The sequence below is a fragment of the Pleurodeles waltl genome, chromosome 1_2 (genome assembly GCF_031143425.1).
Source record: "Pleurodeles waltl isolate 20211129_DDA chromosome 1_2, aPleWal1.hap1.20221129, whole genome shotgun sequence".
Lineage (NCBI taxonomy): Eukaryota > Metazoa > Chordata > Amphibia > Caudata > Salamandridae > Pleurodeles > Pleurodeles waltl.
The window spans coordinates 1,172,527,614-1,172,552,902 of NC_090437.1; the positions used below are offsets into that span (position 1 = coordinate 1,172,527,614).

Consider the following 25,289-nt stretch of genomic DNA (forward strand, 5'->3'; position numbering starts at 1 on the left):
AGGCCTGGCACTCCCTCACACTGTGCTGGACCAGGACGGAGGCCCTAACGCTTAGTAAACTTGCACGTGCAGGACAAAACCATACGGGGGAGGAAACCTGGGAAACACTGATCACCCGACTAGCTGCCAAAAACGATGAAAGGCCGCCATGACACAGAGGATGGGAAGGCAAAGAACTACTAGACACCTTTGGAGTGCCAGATTAAGCAACCAAACCCGGAGCACAACACACGGCAGAGATGGAACTCATCCCTCCCCCCCCCACTCAGCGAAGCCAACACAAGTAATAATAGGGGTCCGGTGAGGAACGCACACACGCACCAGCTACATGCAAATAATGCACACCACCGAGCCATACACATGCCCTGAAATAAACACCACCCCCCCTCCTCTCAACACAGTCAACAAGTACTATCAAAGTTAGACCCACTAGCGCCAATAAACACGCTTACCCAAATTACATGGCAATTAAACAGAACAGATTGTAGTAAGAATTGACCCAAGTGTTGTTATGTTTAAGGTGGTGGGATTTCAGTGTGTTAATGTTGTTACACGAGTACTGTCTGATCCATTATTGAATATCCTGTCGTGACTGACCCCTCCTCGGAAGCAGAGGAGAGGCGGCACAACAATCTAACTGTGTAACCCTAATTGTGTAAACATTTAAAACGTAATAAATATATAAAAAATAAAAAAAACAGTTACCCAGGGGACATATCTTCTGTGTTTTGCCCCCCTATCCACAACCCCTAGGCTAGTTCAGAGTTTTTTTCAATCGATCTTCCCCAAATCCCACTAGATGCCAGGGATGATTATTTTGGAATTGCAGGGAGCAACCCCTTGGGCAAGTGTAGTGACCCCTGGGGGCCTATAATATTTTATTGTGTTTCAGCCCACCCTGGGTGCTAGTTTGGCCATTTTTCTGCCAATCTGCTTCCAGTGGGGTGCGAGGGAATCGAAACCCACCAGAAACCAGGTTTTATACACTTGGCAATCAGGGCCCACAATATTTTATCTGTGTTTTGGCACTCCCAGGGACTAGCTTGGCCCTTTTTTGGTCAATCAATCAATCAATCAGGGATTTGTAAAGCGCGACTACTCACCAGTGAGGGTCTCAAGGCGCTGGCCAATCTGCCGGTGGGGGCAATATATTTTATGTATGTTTCAGCCCCCATTGAAGGCTAGTTAGGCCCTTTTTACAGTCGACCGGCTTAGAAATAGTGGAAAACAACCCCTTGGGCAAGGGTAGCACCACTTGAGGGCCACACTTTTTGTCTTTTTCAGTAGTCGAGCCATAGGGTGGGTGGTCACATCTGAGTCTCCTGGGAATAAGGTTTTGTAGGTTTACTTCCATCTGGTGGTGCCTTTTTTTTTAAATTGAAATTTTGCTATCATTTTATTTGTATTTAATTCCGTTTCCTTTTTTATTGTAGAGCCAATCATTTCTTGTGTCTTGTTGATGAATTCTGGTTGCAGTTCCAGATTTGGAAGATGTGTAGTTTGAGGAGTTGGGGTTGGTAAGCAACTCATCTTGTAATCTTTTCGTCTAATGTGTACCCATGGCCTGTTTTCATCATGTTTTTTGACGGCTGTACAAATGCTGAAATCTTTAGCTTTTTGTGCAATTCTCTTTCAAAGTAACTTATTGGTTTGTGCACATTCTTTACTGCCTTTTGGTATGTGCAATGTTTTTTTTTTCCCCCAGTGCATGGACTTCAGCTTGGCTGGCAGTGTGTGTGTGGACTGGTGCTTGGCTGGTGGTGTGAATTGACTAGTGCTTGGCTGGCGGTGTGCATGGACTGGAGGTGTGTTGGTGACTGGCAGCCAGTACGTGTAGTGACTTCCTTGAGGTGTGTTTGTCTTTTGTCTCATGCTTGGATTCTTGGTGGTGTTAATGGTCTTTTAGTCCCACTGGCGTACAAGAGTGATGGGGCCTTGAAAGCCGCTGTTTGTAAATGTGAGTGTTGTCTTGTTTTGGGCCTGCAGGTAGAAGTGTGAATGGTTTTCTGTATACACCGTATGAGAAGTGTGTGAATGGACTATGTAGGAAGTTGGCTCTGTATGCACTATTTCAAAGTAAGGAAGAGTATGCACAGAGTCCAAAGGTTCCCCTTAGAGGTAAGATAGTGGCAAAAAGAGATAATTCTAATGCTCTATTTTGTGGTAGTGTGGTCGAGCAGTAGGCTTATCAGAGGAGTAGTGTTAAGCATTTGTTGTACATACACAGGCAATAAATGAAGAACACACACTCAGAGACAATTCCAGGCCAATAGGTTTTTGTATAGAAAAACATATTTTCTTAGTTTATTTTAAGAACCACAGGTTCAAGATTTACATGTAATACTTCAAATGAAAGGTATTGCAGGTAGGTACTTTAGGAACTTTGAATTAGCAAAATAGCATATACAGTTTTCACATAAATTACATATAGCTATTTTAAAACTAGACTGTGCAATTTTCAACAGTTCCTGGGGGGAGTAAGAGTTTGTTAGTTTTTGCAGGTAAGTAAACCACCTCTGGGGTTCAAGTTTGGGTCCAAGGTAGCCCACAGTTGGGGGTTCAGAGCAACCCCAAAGTTACCACACCAGAAGCTCAGGGCCGGTCAGGTGCAGAGGTCAAAGTGGTGCCCAAAACGCATAGGCTTCAATGGAGAAGAGGGTGCCCCGGTTCCAGTCTGCCAGCAGGTAAGTACCCGCGTCTTCGGAGGGCAGACCAGGGGGGTTTTGTAGGGCACCGGGGGGGGACCACAAGTCCACACAGAAAGTACACCCTCAGCGGCACAGCGGCCGGGTGCAGTGTGCAAACAAGCGTCGGGTTTTCAATAGGAAGCAATGGGAGACCAAGGGGTCTCTTCAGCGATGCAGGCAGGCAAGGGGGGGGAGGCTCCTCGGGGTAGCCACCACCTGGGCAAGGGAGAGGGCCACCTGGGGGTCGCTCCTGCACTGGAGGTCGGATCCTTCAGGTCCTGGGGGCTGCGGGTGCAGTGTCCCTACCAGGCATCGGGTTCTTAGAAGCAGGCAGTCGCAGTCAGGGGGAGCCTTTGGATTCCCTCTGCAGGCGTCGCTGTGGAGGCTCAGGGGGGTAAACTCTGGCTACTCACGGTCTCGCAGTCGCCGGGGAGTCCTCCCTGAAGTGATTGTTCTCCACAAGTCGAGCCGGGGGCGTCGGGTGCAGAGTGCCAAGTCTCACGCTTCCGGCGGGAAACGCGTGTTGTTTCAAAGTTGCTTCTTTGTTGCAAAGTTGCAGTCTTTGGTGAACAGAGCCGCTGTCCTCGGGAGTTCTTGGTCATTCTAGATGCAGGGCAGTCCTCTGAGGATTCAGAGGTCGCTGGTCCCTGTGGAAAGTGTCGCTGGAGCAGTGTCTTTAGAAGCGGGGAGACAGGCCGGTAGAGCTGGGGCCAAAGCAGTTGGTGTCTCCGTCTTCTCTGCAGGGTTTTTCAGCTCAGCAGTCCTCTTCTTAGGTTGCAGGAATCTGAGTTCCTAGGTTCTGGGGAGCCCCTAAATACTGAATTTAGGGGTGTGTTTAGGTCTGGGGGGTTAGTAGCCAATGGCTACTAGCCCTGAGGGTGGGTACACCCTCTTTGTGCCTCCTCCCTGAGGGGAGGGGGGCACATCCCTGATCCTATTGGGGGAATCCTCCATCTGCAAGATGGAGGATTTCTAAAAGTTAGAGTCACCTCAGCTCAGGACACCTTAGGGGCTGTCCTGACTGGCCAGTGACTCCTCCTTGTTTTTCTCATTATCTCCCCCGGGCTTGCTGCCAAAAGTGGGGCCGTGGCCGGAGGGGGCGGGCAACTCCACTAGCTGGAGTGCCCTGTGGTGCTGTAACAAAGGGGGTGAGCCTTTGAGGCTCACCGCCAGGTGTTACAGTTCCTGCAGGGGGAGGTGTGAAGCACCTCCACCCAGTACAGGCTTTGTTACTAACCACAGAGTGACAAAGGCACTCTCCCCATGTGGCCAGCAACATGTCTGGTGTGTGGCAGGCTGCTAGAACTAGTCAGCCTACACGGATAGTCGGTTAAGGTTTCAGGGGGCACCTCTAAGGTGCCCTCTGGGGTGTATGTTACAATAAAATGTACACTGGCATCAGTGTGCATTTATTGTGCTGAGAAGTTTGATACCAAACTTCCCAGTTTTCAGTGTAGCCATTATGGTGCTGTGGAGTTTGTGCATGACAGACTCCCAGACCATATACTCTTATGGCTACCCTGCACTTACAATGTCCAAGGCTGTAGTGTGGTTGGTTTAACGTATACTTTGCGCGTTAGCTTCAGGCATTAGGCCTTTGTGCACTTTGCCCTGGATGTATTTTATTCATTTGCTTGCAGCTTAGAGCCTCTGTGCACTTTGCTCTAAATGCTTTTTATTGGGCTTCGTACTGTTATTTTTCAAATAGCCAGTTCTACGGTTTTGTTTTTTATTCATATCACACTGTTTAGCCTACTTCAGCACTGGAGTTCTCAATAACACATTCTTGTTCACTCTGTGCTTCAGTCAAGGATACAGTCTGGTACATTGCCGATAGACGTGGTAGGAGTTTAGACTGGGCATTCCTGCGTAGGGACATTTTGTGATCACGCTGCCATGTTAGTTATAAAATCACTTCCTTGTCCCAATACACGCAAGAGGGAGATTCCGACCAGGGAACCACAACTAGACGCTGACTGCCTCGTTGCAGATGCTGAACCAAGATCACAGGCCTTTGCTCAGGTATGAGGACTGATGTCTTCCCAGTGATTCAGAAAGGCAAGTTAAAAGCTTAACATGCTGTGCTCGAAATAGAACAAGCAGAGGGAGAGTAGGAACTATTAGACACGATGATAGCTTTGTTCTTATGTTTTACTCTCCTAGTGACTATTTCAAACCTACTGTGTTGTATTGTTCTGGTTATTGCGGCTCACGCCTTATTATCTAAAATGCAGTCGTTTTATTAAAACATTATATAAAACTTATACTGCCTTAGTCATTTGTATATGAGATCATATTGTAAATGATAGAGTTGGTTTGGATATGAGGGACCACGACTTCCCTGAGAAGTTCCAAAGATGTCATGCGCTCGGCTGCCCAATCATCTCTTCCCCGTGGGAGAAATGAGGCACTGCTAGTTAGCCTGAGCAAAAACCGGATTTAGGGTGACAGGGTTCTTTACACGTGGGTCAGACTCAGTCCCCCACACAGTTATCGATCCTGCTGCCTAGAAATCCAGTAGTCTCATTTAGGATAATGAGAGCCCACGCGACAAGGTTTTGCTTAGACACTGTAGGGGCACAGTGCTCATGCACTTGGGCCCTCACCTATGGTATAGTGCACCCTGCCATAGGGCTGTAAGGCCTGCTAGAGGGGTGACTTATCTATACTTCCTAGGCAGTGTGAGGTTGACATGGCACCCGGAGGGGAGTGCCATGTCGACTTAGTCGTTTTGTCCTCACCAGCACACACAAGCTGGCAAGCAGTGTGTCTGTGCTGAGTGAGGGGTCCCCAGGGTGGCATAAGACATGCTGCATCCCTTAGAGACCTTCCATGGCATCAGGGCCCTTGGTACCAGTTACAAGGGACTTACCTGGATGCCAGGGTGTGCCAATTGTGGAAACAATGGTACATTTTAGGTGAAAGAACGCTGGTGCTGGGGCCTGGTTAGCAGGGTCCCAGCACACTTCTCAGTCAAGTCAGCATCAGTATCAGGCAAAAAGTGGGGGGTAACTGCAACAGGGAGCCATTTCCTTACAGACTATAAAGCGGATGGTGCCTTGCAGTGACTTTACAGTTCACAGGCTGCAAGTCAGTGGCTCTTTGATCTAATATTAAAATTATTAACAATTACTTCTGCTGATTTTATTTTGCAAAGTCAATGATGAATAACGTCTTTTTTAATTAACCAGTTACTTACCCTCGTGCCAAATCCAACCAGTGTGCCTGTAGTGCATGGGGGTGCAATAATGTTTTGGTTGTTTTTTGCTTTTTACCATCAGTGCAAGCATACTCTCTCTGTAGAGAACACCTTCTGCCCTCGCATCTTTTTGGAAACTGGTCACTAAGGGAATAACTTGTGGTATGTTTTGTGTGGATCGCTCCAGGTTAACTTACCCAAAAGCCCTTGTAAATTTGATTGACAAAAAATATGTTTCCTCACATTTCTATATAGGACAGTTGTCAGATGACCAGGCCAGCTCAAATTTCCTACCACCCAGCGTTCCACCAGGTCTCCCGATAAAACTGCTGCCTTGTTTGGGTGGGTGGGTCATGTACCCGTGATAGAAAAGGGATCAAAACAGATTATGGAGATATCAAGATTATCTGCTACAAAAACAACCTGTTTTTGCAAAGGGGGGCACCTGGAAAGCACACGTGCTCTCAGAGTACTTGAACAAAAAGGCACAAAATAGAAAAAGTAGTGTATGAAATGGGAGTGGTGGAAAGGCACAAGTTATGTGTCTATTCTACAGGGAAGAGACAACACCAGAAGAGGGAGGAAAATCCACACACACTAATGAATACCAAGCAACCAAATGAGTGACAATGAAGGTATATAATGGTGAGCAGTGGGCGGCTGAGCCCACTCTTCATGATAAGTAATGGGAAGACTAAGCCCACTGTAAGCTAACAAAACGTGTTGCACTGAAGTTAATGTGTGGTCTTAGTAGGAGTGGCCTAAAACACTGAGATCTTGGAAAAGAAGTGAAAGGTGAAGCAAAAAAAGAAAAGATGGATAGTGTAGGAAGTTGGCTCTGTATGTGCTATTTCAAAGTAAGGAATAGCATGCACAGAGTCCAAGGGTTCCCCTTAGAGGTAAGATAGTGGCAAAAAGAGATAATACTAATGCTCTATTTTGTGGTAGTGTGGTCGAGCAGTAGGCTTATCAAAGGAGTAGTGTTAAGCATTTGTTGCACATACACACAGGCAATAAATGAGGAACACACACTCAGAGACAAATCCAGCCAATAGGTTTTGTTATAGAAAAATATATTTTCTTAGTTTATTTTAAGAACCACAGGTTCAAATTCTACATGTAATATCTCATTTGAAAGGTATTGCAGGTAAGTACTTTAGGAACTTTGAATCATTACATTAGCATGTATACTTTTTACATAAAACACAATAAGCTGTTTTAAAAGTGGACAGTGCAATTTTCACAGTTCCTGGGGGAGGTAAGTTTTTGTTAGTTTTGTCAGGTAAGTAAATCACTTACAAGTCTCAGGTTTGGGTCCAAGGTAGCCCACCGTTGGGGGTTCAGAGCAACCCCAAAGTTACCACACCAGCAGCTTAGGGCCGGTCAGTTGCAGAGGTCAAAGAGGTGCCCAAAACGCATAGGCTGCAATGGAGAGAAGGGGGTTGCCCCGGTTCCGGTCTGCCAGCAGGTAAGTACCCGCGTCTTCGGAGGGCAGACCAGGGGGGTTTTGTAGGGCACCGGGGGGGACACAAGTTCACACAAAAAGTACACCCTCAGCGGCACTGGGGCGGCCGGGTGCAGTGTAGAAACAAGCGTCGGGTTTTCAATGTAAAACCATGAGAGATCAAGGGATCTCTTCAGCGTTGCAGGCAGGCAAGGGGGGGGGCTCCTCGGGGTAGCCACCACCTGGACAAGGGAGAGGGCCTCCTGGGGGTCACTCCTGCACAGAAGTTCCGTTCCTTCAGGTGCTGGGGGCTGCGGGTGCAGGGTCTTTTCCAGCCGTCTGGACTTTAGGTTCAGGCAGTCGCGGTCAGGGGGAGCCTCGGGATTCCCTCTGCAGGCGTCGCTGTGGGGGCTCAGGGGGGACAACTTTGGTTACTCACGGTCTCGGAGTCGCCGGAGGGTCCTCCCTGAGGTGTTGGTTCTCCACCAGTCGAGTCGGGGTCGCCGGGTGCAGTGTTGCAAGTCTCACGCTTCTTGCGGGGAGTTGCAGGGGTTTTTAAGTCTGCTCCTTGAAACAAAGTTGCAGTTCTTTTGGAGCAGGGCTGCTGTCCTCGGGAGTTCCTTGTTTTGCTTGAAGCAGGGCTGTCCTCTGAGGATTAAGAGGTCGCTGGTCCCTTGGAAAGCGTCGCTGGAGCAGGGTTCTTTGGAAGGCAGGAGACAGGCCGGTAGGACTGGGGCCAAAGCAGTTGGTGTCTTCTGGTCTTCCTCTGCAGGGGTTTTTCAGCTTGGCAGTCGTCTTCTTCTTGTAGTTTCAGGAATCTAAATTCTTAGGTTCAGGGAAGCCCTTAAATACTAAATTTAAGGGCGTGTTTAGGTCTGGGGGGTTAGTAGCCAATGGCTACTAGCCCTGAGGGTGGGTACACCCTCTTTGTGCCTCCTCCCAAGGGGAGGGGGTCACATCCCTAATCCTATTGGGGAATCCTCCATCTGCAAGATGGAGGATTTCTAAAAGTTAGAGTCACTTCAGCTCAGGACACCTTAGGGGCTGTCCTGACTGGCCAGTGACTCCTCCTTGTTATTCTCATTATTTCCTCCGGCCTTGCCGCCAAAAGTGGGGGCCGTGGCCGGAGGGGGCGGGCAACTCCACTAGCTGGAGTGTCCTGCGGTGCTGGCACAAAGGGGTGAGCCTTTGAGGCTCACCGCCAGGTGTGACAGCTCCTGCCTGGGGGAGGTGTTCGCATCTCCACCCAGTGCAGGCTTTGTTACTGGCCTCAGAGTGATAAAGGCACTCTCCCCATGGGGCCAGCAACATGTCTCGGTTGTGGCAGGCTGCTGGAACTAGTCAGCCTACACAGATAGTCGGTTAAGGTTTCAGGGGGCGCCTCTAAGGTGCCCTCTGGGGTGTATTTCACAATAAAATGTACACTGGCACCAATGTGCATTTATTGTGCTGAGAAGTTTGATACCAAACTTCCCAGTTTTCAGTGTACCCATTATGGTGCTGTGGAGTCCGTGTTTGACAGACTCCCAGACCATATACCTGTATGGCTACCCTGCACTTACAATGTCTAAGGTTTGGCTTAGACACTGTAGGGGCACAGTACTCATGTACTGGTGCCCTCACCTATGGTATAGTGCACCCTGCCTTAGGGCTGTAAGGCCTACTAGAGGGGTGACTTATCTATACTGCATAGGCAGTGTGAGGTTGGCATGGCACCCTGAGGGGAGTGCCATGTCGACTTACTCTTTTTTGTTTCCACCAGCACACACAAGCTGACAAGCAGTGTGTCTGTGCTGAGTGAGGGGTCCCCAGGGTGGCATAAGATATGCTGCAGCCCTTAGAGACCTTCCCTGGCATCAGGGCCCTTGGTACCAGGGGTACCAGTTACAAGGGACTTACCTGGATGCCAGGGTGTGCCAATTGTGGAATCAAAAGTACAGGTTAGGGAAAGAACACTGGTGCTGGGGCCTGGTTAGCAGGCCTCAGCACACTTTCAATTCAAAACATAGCATCAGCAAAGGCAAAAAGTCAGGGGGTAACCATGCCAAGGAGGCATTTCCTTACAGATAGCAAAACTCTAAGTTTAAATATCTTGTACTTCTGATTACCTTTTCAAGCTCTGTCTTGGGCACAGGTGAACTGGATGATGGTCCATCTGAATCAACTGCATCATTACAGCTGCTGCAAACGTCTTTTATAACCTATAAAAGGACAATTAAAGATTTGAAACCAAAACAGAAAACATAAATAACCAACTATAAGGTTTAGTAACAAAGCTCACAGTTTGTTTAATTAAACTTTCTTACACACAAACAATGGGAAGAAAATCAGAACTCGGAGACAATATTTTTTAATGCTGCACAAAGCTTAGTAATATTATGGTCACAGTTTCCAAGTGTATTACTTGACAATTGGAGGCATCGTTTTACTGCTAGGGGTTAGATCACATATAATGAGCAATGGAGATGTTAGCTTAACACATTGTCCTCTCCATGTCATACATTTTATCCGACTGGTGTCACATGAAGTTGTATATCTGAAGCGGTGCTGGGTCACAGCCTTTAAAGTAGTAAATGGTTGATTTCCCTGGAGCATTCATGAAAAGACAATACAGTCAAACAACATAATGCAGTGCAACAGTATACAACCAACTTAACCACCCTACAACATAATAACATAACATACCAAAACAACAAAAGAGAATAACGCAAACCAAAATTGCAACACTGCATGAATAAAAACACAAATCCAACAACAAATTTGGTGATTAGTAACCTGTCCTATTACTCTCTGACCAAAGAATAAGAAAGAATCCTGAAAAGAGCTTATCCCTCTTGCTCAGCATCAACCATGAGCAAGGGGGCACAAAGGGAAATCCACTGCATTACACTCACTGGCAAAATCAAGCTCAAAAGTATTTTTTGAACAGAGTGTAATATGCTATTTGTTGCCACTGCTGTAGTCTTTGTACGTTCCAGTTCTAACTGGTGAGATGGTATGCCTACTTTCCATCAAGTGTTTCCAATCAGAGACCTAAGTCAGGAGTTAAATATCGCAGGCAAATGTTCAGCCTTTGTAGGTAAATAATTTTTCAGTATGGAGAGAGGAGAAGAGAGGAGAGAAAGAGAGGGAGAGAGTGTGAGTGAGAAACTAGGTCCTAACCATAACTACCTACTGGTGACTGCCACTACATACATCTCCATATCCTAGTGGCGGTCATCACTAGGCAGTTATAGTTAGGTATGCTGTTCTATAGTAAAAGCATCTCTGTTTTGCTAATAACTTTGGCACGAATTGACCAATCTCAAAGGGACTTTCGAAAAAGGCACTACTTTTGGACTTGTTTGTGCATGGAAAGTTTTGGGCTGATCCATTAAGCAGGGGCCAAGAAAAAATGGGGGTCCCCATGCATTTTACCATAGACTTCTTTAGGCAGGGCTACAGTGAAAATTGCTGAACGAAATTACTAAAAATTGGACAGGAAGCTAGATGTTGCTCTGCAGATTGTGCATTTGTGATTTGATGTAGTGAAGGTTAAAAAAAAAAATTGTATATCTGGGCAGTTGGGTCCGTGAGAGTCTTGAGAGACTCTTGCAAGAGCAAAAATAGAGCGTTCTGACTGGCTCACTGAGCTTTATTTCCCTTGGGCTATCCAATTCCATTAAAGCAAGCTTTCTGATTGGCTGCCAGCAACATGAGAAAAATGTTGCTGGTAGCCAATTACAGGATTCGTGCACTTAGTTGCCCTGTCCTGAGCATGTATTAAAAATGTTAAGGCCCCATGGGGGGACCCAGAGGAAACCCAGGCCAAAAATGAAATAAAAAAATAAACAGCACAGCCCTCCTACCCAAGCCATCAGAGGTCCCAGGAAGCTCACTCTGGGGACCAAAATCTTTAAATCAGGTGACGGGGAGGCCACGCAACCCCCTCCTCCCTAAGCCATGACAGGCCCTGAGCAGCCCACCCCGGGCCGATATTCTGGAAAATGGGGAAGAAGGGCTTGCGGCCTCCCTCCCAAAGCCTTTGAAGGCCCCAGGGAGCCCACCCCGTAGCCACTATTGCTTGTAATGGGGTGGGGCACACTGCCCCCTTCTCCCCCCTCCAAAGGCCCCTCCCCACCCAGGTTGATTACTTTGAGGTAGGAGAGCCCGGCAACACCCTCCCTGAGCCATTAATGGCACAGGGGACCCCATCCCCCAGGGTCAGGTCACATGCTATGTTCCAGGGAGCCCACCGGGGGTTCGATTACATATGGTAATTATAAATTGCTTTACATTAAAAAAAAAATAGCCCTAGAGATTCATAAAAAATAAATAAAAAAAAGGTTAAAGTAATGTTACAGTTAGGCGACTGTCACAAAATAATTTTTTTAATTATAAAAAAAGAAGAAAAAAAAAACACTAAAACTCACCAGTTAGATTTAGCAGAGCTAACTAACATGTGCCCCGCAATGCAGTTTATGACCCCACATATTGCATCACACAAAATGTTCTATGACATTATTCATGACATCACTGATAACATTTCAAATGTATATATTTGAGCAAAGCTCCTGTATAACCTGTTGCATATGACATAACTTCCTTCACCAGACACATACCATATCACTTAGACTTACTGAAATATACTCTGTGTATTTTCTTTTTTTTATTTGTTTTATTTGCAGTGTAAAATGAATTACACAATGTAAGGAAATGCCTCCTTGGCATGGTTGCCCCCTGACTTTTTGCCTTTGCTGATGCTATGTTTACAATTGAAAGTGTGCTGAGGCCTGCTAACCAGGCCCCAGCACCAGTGTTCTTTCCCTAACCTGTACTTTTGTATCCACAATTGGCAGACCCTGGCATCCAGATAAGTCCCTTGTAACTGGTACTTCTAGTACCAAGGGCCCTGATGCCAAGGAAGGTCTCTAAGGGCTGCAGCATGTCTTATGCCACCCTGGAGACCTCTCACTCAGCACAGACACACTGCTTGCCAGCTTGTGTGTGCTAGTGAGAACAAAACGAGTAAGTCGACATGGCACTCCCCTCAGGGTGCCATGCCAGCCTCTCACTGCCTATGCAAGTATAGGTCAGTCACCCCTCTAGCAGGCCTTACAGCCCTAAGGCAGGGTGCACTATACCATAGGTGAGGGTACCAGTGCATGAGCATGGTACCCCTACAGTGTCTAAACAAAACCTTAGACATTGTAAGTGCAGGGTAGCCATAAGAGTATATGGTCTGGGAGTCTGTCAAACACGAACTCCACAGCACCATAATGGCTACACTGAAAACTGGGAAGTTTGGTATCAAACTTCTCAGCACAATAAATGCACACTGATGCCAGTGTACATTTTATTGCAAAATACACCCCAGAGGGCACCTTAGAGGTGCCCCCTGAAACTTAACCGACTGTCTGTGTAGGCTGACTAGTTCCAGCAGCCTGCCACACTAGAGACATGTTGCTGGCCCCATGGGGAGAGTGCCTTTGTCACTCTGAGGCCAGTAACAAAGCCTGCACTGGGTGGAGATGCTAACACCTCCCCCAGGCAGGAGCTGTAACACCTGGCGGTGAGCCTCAAAGGCTCACCCCTTTGTCACAGCCCAGCAGGGCACTCCAGCTTAGTGGAGTTGCCCGCCCCCTCCGGCCACGGCCCCCACTTTTGGCGGCAAGGCCGGAGGGAACAAAGAAAGCAACAAGGAGGAGTCACTGGCCAGTCAGGACAGCCCCTAAGGTGTCCTGAGCTGAGGTGACTCTAACTTTTAGAAATCCTCCATCTTGCAGATGGAGGATTCCCCCAATAGGGTTAGGATTGTGACCCCCTCCCCTTGGGAGGAGGCACAAAGAGGGTGTACCCACCCTCAGGGCTAGTAGCCATTGGCTACTAACCCCCCAGACCTAAACACGCCCTTAAATTTAGTATTTAAGGGCTACCCTGAACCCTAGAAAATTAGATTCCTGCAACAACAAGAAGAAGGACTGCCTAGCTGAAAACCCCTGCAGAGGAAGACCAGAAGACAACAACTGCCTTGGCTCCAGAAACTCACCGGCCTGTCTCCTGCCTTCCAAAGAACTCTGCTCCAGCGACGCCTTCCAAAGGGACCAGCGACCTCTGAATCCTCTGAGGACTGCCCTGCTTCGACGACGACAAGAAACTCCCGAGGACAGCGGACCTGCTCCAAAAAGACTGCAACTTTGTTTCAAGAAGCAGCTTTAAAGAACCCTGCAACTCCCCGCAAGAAGCGTGAGACTTGCAACACTGCACCCGGCGACCCCGACTCGGCTGGTGGAGAACCAACACCTCAGGGAGGACCCCCGGACTACTCTACGACTGAGTACCAAAACCTGTCCCCCCTGAGCCCCCACAGCGCCGCCTGCAGAGGGAATCCCGAGGCTTCCCCTGACCGCGACTCTCTGAAACCTAAGTCCCGACGCCTGGAAAAGACCCTGCACCCGCAGCCCCCAGGACCTGAAGGACCGGACTTTCACTGCAGAAGTGACCCCCAGGAGTCCCTCTCCCTTGCCCAAGTGGAGGTTTCCCCGAGGAAGCCCCCCCTTGCCTGCCTGCAGCGCTGAAGAGATCCCTTGATCTCTCATTGACTTCCATTGCGAACCCGACGCTTGTTCTAACACTGCACCCGGCCGCCCCCGCGCCGCTGAGGGTGAAATTTCTGTGTGGGCTTGTGTCCCCCCCGCTGCCCTACAAAACCCCCCTGGTCTGCCCTCCGAAGACGCGGGTACTTACCTGCAAGCAGACCGGAACCGGGGCACCCCCTTCTCTCCATTGAAGCCTATGCGTTTTGGGCACCACTTTGAACTCTGCACCTGACCGGCCCTGAGCTGCTGGTGTGGTGACTTTGGGGTTGCTCTGAACCCCCAACGGTGGGCTACCTTGGACCAAGAACTGAACCCTGTAAGTGTCTTACTTACCTGGTAAAACTAACAAAAACTTACCTCCCCCAGGAACTGTGAAAATTGCACTGTGTCCACTTTTTAAATAGCTATTTGTGAATAACTTGAAAAGTATACATGCAATTGAAATGATTCAAAGTTCCTAATGTACTTACCTGCAATACCTTTCAAACAAGATATTACATGTTAAATTTGAACCTGTGGTTCTTAAAATAAACTAAGAAAAGATATTTTTCTATAACAAAACCTATTGGCTGGATTTGTCTCTGAGTGTGTGTACCTCATTTATTGTCTATGTGTATGTACAACAAATGCTTAACACTACTCCTTGGATAAGCCTACTGCTCGACCACACTACCACAAAATAGAGCATTAGTATTATCTATTTTTACCACTATTTTACCTCTAAGGGGAACCCTTGGACTCTGTGCATGCTATTCCTTACTTTGAAATAGCACATACAGAGCCAACTTCCTACACACAAGTCCTGTAAAATTTAGAGATCTCTCATCTGTTATTTCTGCAATCAAACCTCAGATTCCATGGGGATCCGGTCCTGAATTTTGCACCACTTATGGTTATAGGTGTCAAGAGTGTGTGGAACTCTAACATAGTCTTGATACTAGGTTTTCTAATTGAATTCCACACTCTGGTCATCAAAGCATTTTATCCCTGTCCTTCCTACTAAATGCCTTAATTTTGAAATTCTCTTAATATCTCAAGCATTCTATATTCCTAGAGCCATGCTCATCCTCCCATCTCACCAGTTTTGAGGTCACCACTCAAGATTTGATCACAGCAACAACAACGATTAGTAACTTCCGAACCATTTTCCACCATAGAGATTGTGTACATGCCTGTTCCTGCATTTAACTCCTATTAGTTCTGACAGATAATTCCACCAAAGAGGCACATGGGCCAATCAATTTGTTCACTTGCAACTACTAACTGAAAAAAACAGTAGTAGTCCTGTAAATCTGGCAGGAGTGGTGCAGTTTTCAAACACTGATCTACTGACTCCCACAGGAGCATTCTAAGCACAGCCTCTGAAGTCCTGAAGACATTTTCAGTAACCTAGTTTGGAGGACTTTGGAAAACGTACAAAAATCATTGTTGGAACACCATCATTAATAGGAACATTAGTACCTTCTAAACGTATTAGCAAGTTTCTAGAGTTTGTTAGTATAAGAATATCACAAATGTATGTTCAACTTTTAATCATTCATGCATTTCAGGTTTTATGCAAACTGTTCTCAGATGAGGACTTGATCGTGTTTCATACATTTGGAAGCCAAAATGTGGCTGGTGTCTTACCTATACACTTATGTAATTTCACAGCAAGATCACATAGAAGTTGAAGAAATAGTGAAAATAATATATTAAGTAACTTCAGAAAAAGGTATATTACTAAAGCTGAATTCGAGGAAAATGTCGGAACTTGCACTCAACACATTTACTCAAGGATGAATTCAATATCACGTCCCTCAACCAAGACGAGAGTAGCTACAGGCCAAGTGTGTCAAATGCTGCAGATAGAAACAAAATCAGCGTCATGAAGTCATGCTCCTCAACTCAGAAATAATGTGATGACCATACAATAGGGCTGTTTCAGTCCTACTATTTGGACTGAAGCCACACTGCCACTCTCAACATCTCAAATGTCTCCAGGAAGGCATAAAACTTCAGTACAGGGTGAGCCTTCAGAGATTTAGCTACCTTTCTCATCTGTATTCAATCTGAAAACCTGGTCAACTCTCGTCTCACTTAACACCAACCAACATCCAGATATCTCCACCTCCTAAAAAATAAGCTTTGGCAAAGCCATAGGTCTCGCCTGTGCGAAAGCTATTGGCTTTGCCAATGTGTTTTAGTCATGTTGTACACTAGTGTGGCTGTTTTTCAGTATAATTTAAAAGTTAGTGGAGTGTCGTGAAACAAAGTGGAGTGGAGCAGTGTAGTTGGGTAAAGTGGCGTAGGAAACAAATGCATAGAGGGGAGTGGCAGAGTGTCAAAGCAGAGTGGTTCAGAGTGTGGTGTATTAGACTGGATTGGATGAAGTGGACTGTGGAGGGATTGAATTGGATGGGGTGGAGTGGAGTACAGTGGACTGGGGTAGAGTGGAGTACAGTGGATTTGAGTGGAGTGGATTGGAGTGGGGTGAGTGGATTGGAGTGGGGTGAGTGGATTGGAGTGGAATGGGTTAGAGTGGAAAGAATTAGAGTGGAGTGAATCAGATTGAAGTGGAATAGAATGGAGTGAAATAGAGCTGAGTGATGTGACGTGGAGAGATGGAGAAAACAAACGCACACACAAGGAGTTGCCCTTGCACAATTGTTGTCAAGTACGAACCTCTCATAACTCTGCCCCCAAAAGCATATTAAGAGAAATAAATAATGTTACCTTGTGTAATCTAAATTAGTCATATAAAGCACTCCAATAACTTTCAGTAGGGTTGATTCGAGTTTGAGCAAAAAAAATATTGGAAAAAAAAAAAAGAAGAAATAGTTCCTCAATCACACCACAAGCAGTGGATAGGCACTAAATACAAGAAGTCAATTTGTACTTAGCTCATGAGTCCCACAAAGAATGGCAGTAGCACAAAAACAGACGTCTAGGACACACTGCCAAACTAGAAGGCAGTTAAGAAGAGTAGCAATGATGCAAACAAATGGTAGTAATAAGATGGATGAAAGCCTATTTTAAAAATGTGTTTATTGTTAAATACAAGTTGCCAAGCGAGAGCAGCGCACAGAAATTCGGATCACTGTGGGGGACTGAATAGTTGTGACCTACTCCAATGAATTTAGAAACAACAGATAATTATCAAAGGAAAAGAGGCCTACAGATGGTTTCCTCAGCACTGGTGTGACTCAAGACTGATCGAACTGAGCTGTAGGATTATCAGCAATTAGGAAGCTACAGCAACACCGCTGGTATGCTGGGAAAAAAAACTGCATCATCACTGAAGTAATAGTGTTGTACGCATTACCGAAACACCATTGTCAGTGACCTAGAATTGACATCAGTCCTGTGCACAAAAGAAGGCGCTGCAGTGTCAATCAATCAAACATTTATAGAGCGCGTCAAATCACCCGTGAGTGTCTTGAGGTGCTGGAGCTGGATGCTGCTGCATGTAGGAATGATCATTCGAACATCCAGATCTTTTCTGAATCGCTGGAGTGACGGTGCAGTCCTGAGGTGCAGGGGGAGGTTGTTCCAAGCCTTGACTGCCAGGTGCGAGAAGGAGCGTTCTCTGCGGTTTGCTCAACTGATCCATGGGGTGTGTGCAAGGGAGAGGGAAGCTGAACGGAGGTGTCTGGTCGGTTGGTGGTGTATGCTGGTCCTTCGTGGTGCAGGGCCTTGTAGGCATGGGTCATCATACTGAACTGGCATCTCTTCTGAATCGGGAGCCAGTGTAGTTTGAGATGGGGCTTGATGTGGGTCTTTCTAGGGAGGTCGAGTACGAGTCTTGCCGCCAAGTTCTGTATTGTCTGGAATCTCTTCATGAGGCATGCTGTGATTCCTATGCAGAGCGTGTTTGCATAGTCCAGCCTACTGGTGATGAGGGCCTTTGTGACAGTCCTTCTGGTGTCTGCTGGGAGCTACTCAAAGAGCATGCGAAGGGTGCGGAAGCAGGCGGATGAGACGAGTCGATTTACTTGCTGGACACCTTGAAGGACCTTTAAGAAGCATGAATACTGTTGCTAGATTTGGACAGAGCAGCTGTATTTGTGGCAGGGTGGAAAAAGCAGCAGCTTTGTGAGGCAGTTGGATGGATCATCAATGCTATAGGTAAGTAAGAAACAGAAGGAACATTCATGGAGAGAGAGCATTAGGGTTCACACACAGGCAGCATCATCAATCTAGGCATGATGGACTGGAGGAAGCAGAATTTTTCTGATGGGAGAGAATTATAAACAAGAGAGAGTTAAATGAGAAATTGAGATTTCACAAAAGGAAGCGAATCACATGTAATCCGTAGGTGTGCCTTTAGAGGAATTTCACCCACAGGTTTTCGCTTCACATCTGGATATTCTTTCAAAATTATTCGGATGATACTGCTCCAAGGCATGCCATACCCAGAAGTACTTATGGTAAATGGATATGCGCAGTGCAGATCAGCTCATACGCATTAAGCCCACAAATATGACACTAATCCCTGACAAACAACGGAGGTCGCATCTTTTCTACCGAGGCCTTAAATTGGAACCGCTTTATGAAAACATACTTTATTTTGAACTACACAAGACCCGACAACTTGGTTTCTGTGCGCTTTTTCATCATCTCGAGCCTAACCCTTGAGCGATGGCTCATGCTTTCAGCATCTGCAGACACCAAGCCGTTCGTTAATTTTGGCAGAATCCCACAGTAACAGAAGATGCAGACAGGACACACGAAAATGATTTGCCCGCAGCGGCCAAGGAATGTGGGTCTAGCAATGCACTCTAGAAACACTGTCCTCATCATAACTCATGTACTCCTAAAAAAAAAAAAACTATTCCAACAACCTCGGATGACTTCAAACGAACTGCTGACGGCTTATTTTACAGCTCGAAAGCAGCGTGCTGCACTCATAAAAATGAAGGGTCAGTTAAGGTGCACAAACACATTTAACTCAACACATGTTACTTACTTTTATATCCTACAGTCTGCAGTGGGTATAGAGCAGGATGGATTATTGTAAAGATATTCATAACATTGACCAGAATAATTAATAAAAGGGGAGTAGAGTTCAGTGGCAGAGAGTTTTGTAGAGTGCAGTGTCAGAGTGAAGTGGCGCAGGGTGGAGTGGAATAGGGTGGAGTAGGTTGGAGTGGGTTGAAGTGGGGTGGATTGGATTAGAAGGAGGTGGATTGGCTTGGAGTGGGGTGAGGTGGACGGTGCGGGGTGAAATCTATAGGTGTGAGGTGTGGTGGAGTGGACTGGAGTAGGGTAGATTGGATTGAAGTAGACTGGAATGGGTGGATTTTTGGGGTGGGTTGGTTTGGAGTGGATTTGATTGGAGTGGAGTCGATTGTGGTGGACAGGACTAGTGAAGGCTGGACTGGACTGGGGCAGACTGAGGTAGAGTGGGCTGGATTGAATTGGAGTGGATTGAGGTAGAGTGTGATGGAGTGGACTGAGGTAGAGTGGAGTAGACTGGATTGGAGTGGGTTCAATGTAGTATGGTGAATGTTGGATTGGTGTGGGATGGAATGGCTTGGAGTGGGAGGATTGGATTAAAGTAGGATGGATTGGAGTAGGGTGGGTAGGATTGCAGTCGACTGGATTGGGTGGATTGGAGTGGAGTGAAAGTAGATTGTATTGGAATGGGGCGGAAGACTGTACCGGAATGGAGTGGAATGGATTTGAGTGGGGTGGATTGAATTAAATTGGAGTGCGGTAGATTGGAGGGGGGGTTGGGGTGGATTGAATTGCGGTGGATTGGATTGGAATGAAGTGCATTGGCTTGAAATGGGGTGGATTGTATTGGATTGGAGTGTGGTGGTGTGGAGTGAAGTGGGATGAACTGGATTGGAGTGGGGTGCATTGGACTGGATTGGGGGGATTGGATTGGAGTACGGTGGTTTGGACCAGCGGTGTGGTTTGAAGTGAGGTGGACTGGGTTGGAGTTGGGTGGATTGGGTTGGAGTGGAGTGGGGTGGATTGGAGTGTGGTGTATTAGAGTGGGATGGATTGGACTGGACTGGAGTGGAGTGGATTGGATTGGTTTAGAGTGGTGTGGACTGGATTGGTGTGGGGTGGTTTAGATTGGTGTGGGGTGGTTTAGATTGGTGTGGGGTGGTTTAGATTGGTGTGGGGTGGATTGGATCGAGTAGGGTGGATTGGATAGAGTAGGGTGAATTGTATCTGAGTGGTGTGGAGTGGATTGGATTGTATTTGAGTGGGGTGGACTGGAGTGGGGCATACTGGATCAGGCGAATTGAGTGGGGCAGACTGGGTTGGGTGGATTGCTGTAGGGTGAATTGTTTGGATTCAACTGGAGTGGGGGGGATAGGAGTGGGGTATGTTGGATTGGTCTTGGATGGATTGGATTGGTCTGGGATGGATTGGGGTGGACTGGCCTGAGTGGGGTTGACTGGATTGGAATGGACTTAAATAGGGTGGACTGGATGGATTGGTGAGGTGGATTTGAGTGGGGTGGATTGGATTTGAGTGGGGCAGACTGGAGTTGAGAGAGGCGGACTGGATTTGTGAGGGGTGGATTGGATTGGATTTGATTATGGTGGATTGGTGTGAGGTGGATTGGGGTGTACTGCATGATTATGTGTTAAAGCATAATTTCGGAAGTTACACATAAGAAACAATGTTGCTTTGCAATATTTACAACAAGATAATGGTCTTCTTTTGAGAGCAGCGCCCAAGAGTAAAAACAAAACATGAGTGGAAAGTGAGAAAATAAGACTTGGCAAAATAAAAGAAAGCTAACTACAGAAAATAAATCTTTGCAATTTCGTCTGTTCTGCTGGGCACGTTTTTGACAGTCACATACCTTCTGTTTGCAGGGTCCTAGAAGTTTAAAATAACAAAATAATTTTTCAGTCGCATCGGGAGCAGCAGATGGGCACTGATTAAGTCGAATCAATCAGTGCTTTGTCTTTGCTCCACAGAAAGGAATGGAAATTATGCTTGGCCTGCAGTGACCAATTGCAAGGCTGTAGAGAAGAGTGCCACGCAAGCCAACAAATAGTAAAAAAAAGAGCAGAATCAAGCCCCTTTAGTTATCAATAGTGTTTCGCAAGTGAGACGCATGTGCTAGTGCAGGCTCAACACGAAAAAAGGGCAAAACAAAAAGATAAACATTGGAATATTGGATCACAAGGCATATACTCGCCATTACTGTTCCTGTGACAATCCATTCTCTTCATTGGAGCCCCCAACATTCCAATGTGCTAATTAAGTAATAAGGTTGAAAACTTTCATAACCTTCAAAAATCCTTGGACATGCATCTTTGAAAGTTATCAGGCTGATTTCTAGACTTCCAGCTTGGTTACATCCTTACTTGTGCATGTTTTAAAAGGCATCATGTCTAGTATGCAGGACACCATACCGTGCACCTGGGATTTTGAACCCAGATCTTGTTCGCTGCCTTCCCTTGTTTCTACTCCACGCCATATACTCATCTTGCTAATCACTCCAGCTTATCCTCCACCGCTTTTACAGCATTTTATTTGTTTTTTTTTTTGTAAAACGTCCTAATGTAGTGTGCTGATATGTACAAGAGTCTTCTTGCTGTGTGGAAGTGTCGTATCCACGAAAGAGACCACAAACCGCCCTTTTTTTCATTGAAGGCCTTGTGCTCTTCAAAACTCTTCTTTGTGGCTTTTGGTGCCTGTCACAGTGAAGTATTTGTTTGTGATGGAAGTGAAGGGTGGCAAATCTCTCAATGGCTGTTTGGTCATGTTTGGTGTCTCAGAAATATATCTTTGCCCTGTTGAGATGTACCCTCAGAGGAAACTGTATCTGTTTTCTGGGATGTGCTCCATTTCAAAACCCACTAAGCGCTGCTAGCGCCCACCTGTTCTTCCTCCACTAGGAATCCATTACACTTCTCTTTGTACAGAGGTTAAGATTAGAGTTGGAAACTGGGACCACAATGTTCAAGAACATTGTCAAACTTAACAGATCTGGTATTGTTTTATCATTTTTCTTTTAAAACGTTGGGAGAAGCTGCCGGGCCTCCGCTAGTATATCAAAAATAAAAACATTGGCTAAAAGCAAGAATATTTATTTCCTCTAAAAAATCAGACATTGCAACAGTAGTTCCGTGTGCTTAATGGAACTATTTTTGTGCGGGTGTGCTCCTAGTGAAAGGGTAGAATGAAGTCACTCAACAGTAATTTGAGCCAATGGCCATTTGCCCCTTAATGTATGCTGTAATGGGCAGAAGAAAAAAATGCCATTAACACAATCATGAATTTAGCCAATGGGAAAAGTGGGCTTATCATGTGCCCCATGCAGTAGTGGACAGATTATAATTTAAGTAAAATAAAAAAGTCTAGGTTAAAAGGAGACTGACAGGATGGACTTTTGTGAAGATATTTTAGTTTGAACTGTTATGGTTCATTGGTTCTCAGTGAGAAAACCAATTTGTATTTACTCAATTTCCTAATAAAACAAAACTTCTCTATTGGAAGAACAAGAACATTTTGTTCTGAAAGGTGAAAGGAACTTTTTGAGGTTTTCGTGATCAGTTTGGGATGCTATGTTACTCTGGGCGCGCGCTTCAGACACTGGAAGGGTCTCTTAACACTGTGGGTTTCTGGGAGAAGTATTTTTATTTGGATGCGAGATTTCCTGGCGCTACAGTCAGTTCAGCAGGATGCTTTTGCGGCGGGCGAGGCCCAAGTTTCCCTAAATCCCCAATGAGTCTGTTGTAGTGGTCTGTGATGGAATACTTTGTAAAGTATAAGCAATAAACTCTCTACTAGGTTGCTTAGATGAGAGATTAGACTACAGCTAGGGTAGTTTTAACAAAAACTTGAACTCTCTATGACTTCTGGGAACAGAAATTCAATAACTCATTCTCGCTGACCCTGAAACATTCACAGATACACTATTTCCAAAAAGTAGGTGATGGATGGGTGCAAAATGAAAACCCGTTTGCAATCTTTAAATGTACTTTTGATTATGTCATCAGGTTACAGTCCAAACATGACTGGAAAGCAATCTTTAGAGGAGGAGGTCTGAGTTTCGGTTGTTCAGCTGCTCCTGGCATTGAGCCACAACATTAGCTGCACAAGTATTTTTCAGAGAAGATTGACTGAGTTTATAGAAAATGGATTCGAATTGGAGGGGTGCCTATCTGCATCCTTCTGAAACAATGCCAACCACCTCTTAATTTCATAAAGATATCAGGGAGATGAGTGTTCAGCATATACACCCTCTCTGAGGGAGAAAAGTGCATGTTTCCCACTCATCACCAGCATTCTGGAGATGGATACTCCTCTTGTGAGTGGCTGGAGATGCAGCTCTCACGAGCGTGCAAATGGTGTTTGAAGTATGCACTATTGTCAAAAGGCTGGTGAGGACATTATTATGTGGAAGAGGCAGTTTGTATACTAGTGACCATGTGACAACCGTTAACTGGTGCTCTTGAGGAGTTTGGACCAGTTCCACAGACTGACCCAAGACTTACTTTGAGTGTGAACAATATCACCTTGAGAAGTGATTTAAGCAGAACCACCATGATTTGAATTTTCCTCACCATATACACTAGTTTGTCCTGTGGTCCTACTTTCAGGTAGGTAGCGTGCGGCTTAAAATGTATGGGTGCGAACATGTATCATCGTTCTGACCCAACCGTGACACCACTTTCATTTAAACTTTATTTTATTTTTAAAGCTGGAGGTGCTTCAGTCACTTAAAGGAACTAAAGTCATTTTCTGTAACATGTATATTAGTATGCTGATTACGCCTAAGGGTGGCCTGCACTCTCACTTAAACCCAAGAAGTATGGTTCAAAATAATGTTTCATCTTGTCGGTGGGAACGCTCAGCTTGCTCCTGCAGACAACATGGACTTTCACTAGGATGAGGCTGATAAAGCAACATGGTACTTCGCCAAACTGCCACAGTCCAGGTTTATTCTTTGTGAGCGCAGTTTAATTCATGGAATTACTTAAAACTACCAAACTTAAGTGAAACGTAGAAAGAGCAGGGGAGAATTCAGTATCTGCAACTAACCTGGTAAATTTATTTCAGAAAAACAGAAGTACGCGTCACTGGGATGCTGGCTCATCCTCACAGAAAACATGTTGGTGAAGGATATACATTGTGATAATTACTGCGGTAGGTGCAGTATTGGGTTAATAGAAAAAGAAAAAGAGCTGGAATAATTCAATGGGTATGGATGTGCTTTATACTACTATTACTGAGTACTTCACTTAATTATTTAAGCTAGTGTCTGCTCAGGCCGTCTGACAAAGAACCATACATGTACTGTGCTATATACCTCTGGGATGGAGCCACAAATAGCAATGCAATGGCTCTTGTGTTTGCTCAAGTCAGAGCTATTGGTGTTGTAAATTCCTAATTGGACTTTTCTTGCTACATAAATTGAAAAAGTAAAACAGTTGACATAAGTGAGCCAATTCAAAGCGCCATGGCCACCGTGAGCATGAGTGCCAAGGAGAGACACAAAAAGCTCACAGTCAAACACATCGGGAATAGTGCAATTATCCCTGTAACAGGGGCAGTCTGCAAGGCGGTAACAAAACCCCCACAAAGAGGGACAAACCTCAAGCATTTGCCAATAATAACAAAGGATTTTTGAAAGGCAAGCCCAGAACGAGTGATAGTGATGGGCATGAGGTGGGCGTGGTTAAAAGCCCACTGTAAGGAAATGCCTCCTTGGCATGGTTACCCCCTGACTTTTTGCCTTTGCTGATGCTATGTTTTGAATGGAAAGTGTGCTGAGGCCTGCTAACCAGGCCCCAGTACCAGTGTTCTTTCCCTAACCTGTACTTTTGTATCCACAATTGGCACACCCTGGCATCCAGGTAAGTCCCTTATAACTGGTACCTCTGGTACCTAGGGCCCTGATGCCAGGGAAGGTCTCTAAGGGCTGCAGCATGTCTTATGCCACCCTGGGGACCCCTCACTCAGCACAGACACACTGCTTGCCAGCTTGTGTGTGCTGGTGAGAACAAAATGAGTAAGTCAACATGGCACTCCCCTCAGGGTGCCATGCCAGCCTCTCACTGCCTATGCAGGTATAGATAAGTCACCCCTCTAGCAGGCCTTACAGCCCTAAGGCAGGGTGCACTATACCATAGGTGAGGGCACCAGTGCATGAGCACTGTGCCCCTACAGTGTCTAAGCCAAACCTTAGACATTGTAAGTGCAGGGTAGCCATAAGAGTATATGATCTGGGAGTTTGTCAAACACGAACTCCACAGCACCATAATGGCTACCTTGAAAACTGGGAAGTTTGGTATCAAACTTCTCAGCACAATAAATGCACACTGACGCCAGGGTACATTTTATTGTGAAATACACCCCAGAGGGCACCTTAGAGGTGCCCCCTGAAACCTTAACCGACTATCTGTGTAGGCTGACTGGTT

At 46.0% G+C, this 25,289-nt stretch overlaps 1 protein-coding gene across 2 annotated transcripts in view; it reads right to left on the reverse strand.

Annotated features, from left to right (window-relative positions):
* The window catches only part of AFAP1 (actin filament associated protein 1), a 482,665-nt gene that overhangs the window by 162,234 nt on the left and 295,142 nt on the right, over positions 1–25,289 (reverse strand). For both annotated transcript variants that reach the window (XM_069203306.1, XM_069203299.1), the window contains exon 7: positions 9,439–9,531. In XM_069203306.1, the coding sequence (XP_069059407.1) occupies positions 9,439–9,531 (93 nt within the window). The remainder of the gene's footprint in view (positions 1–9,438; positions 9,532–25,289) is intronic.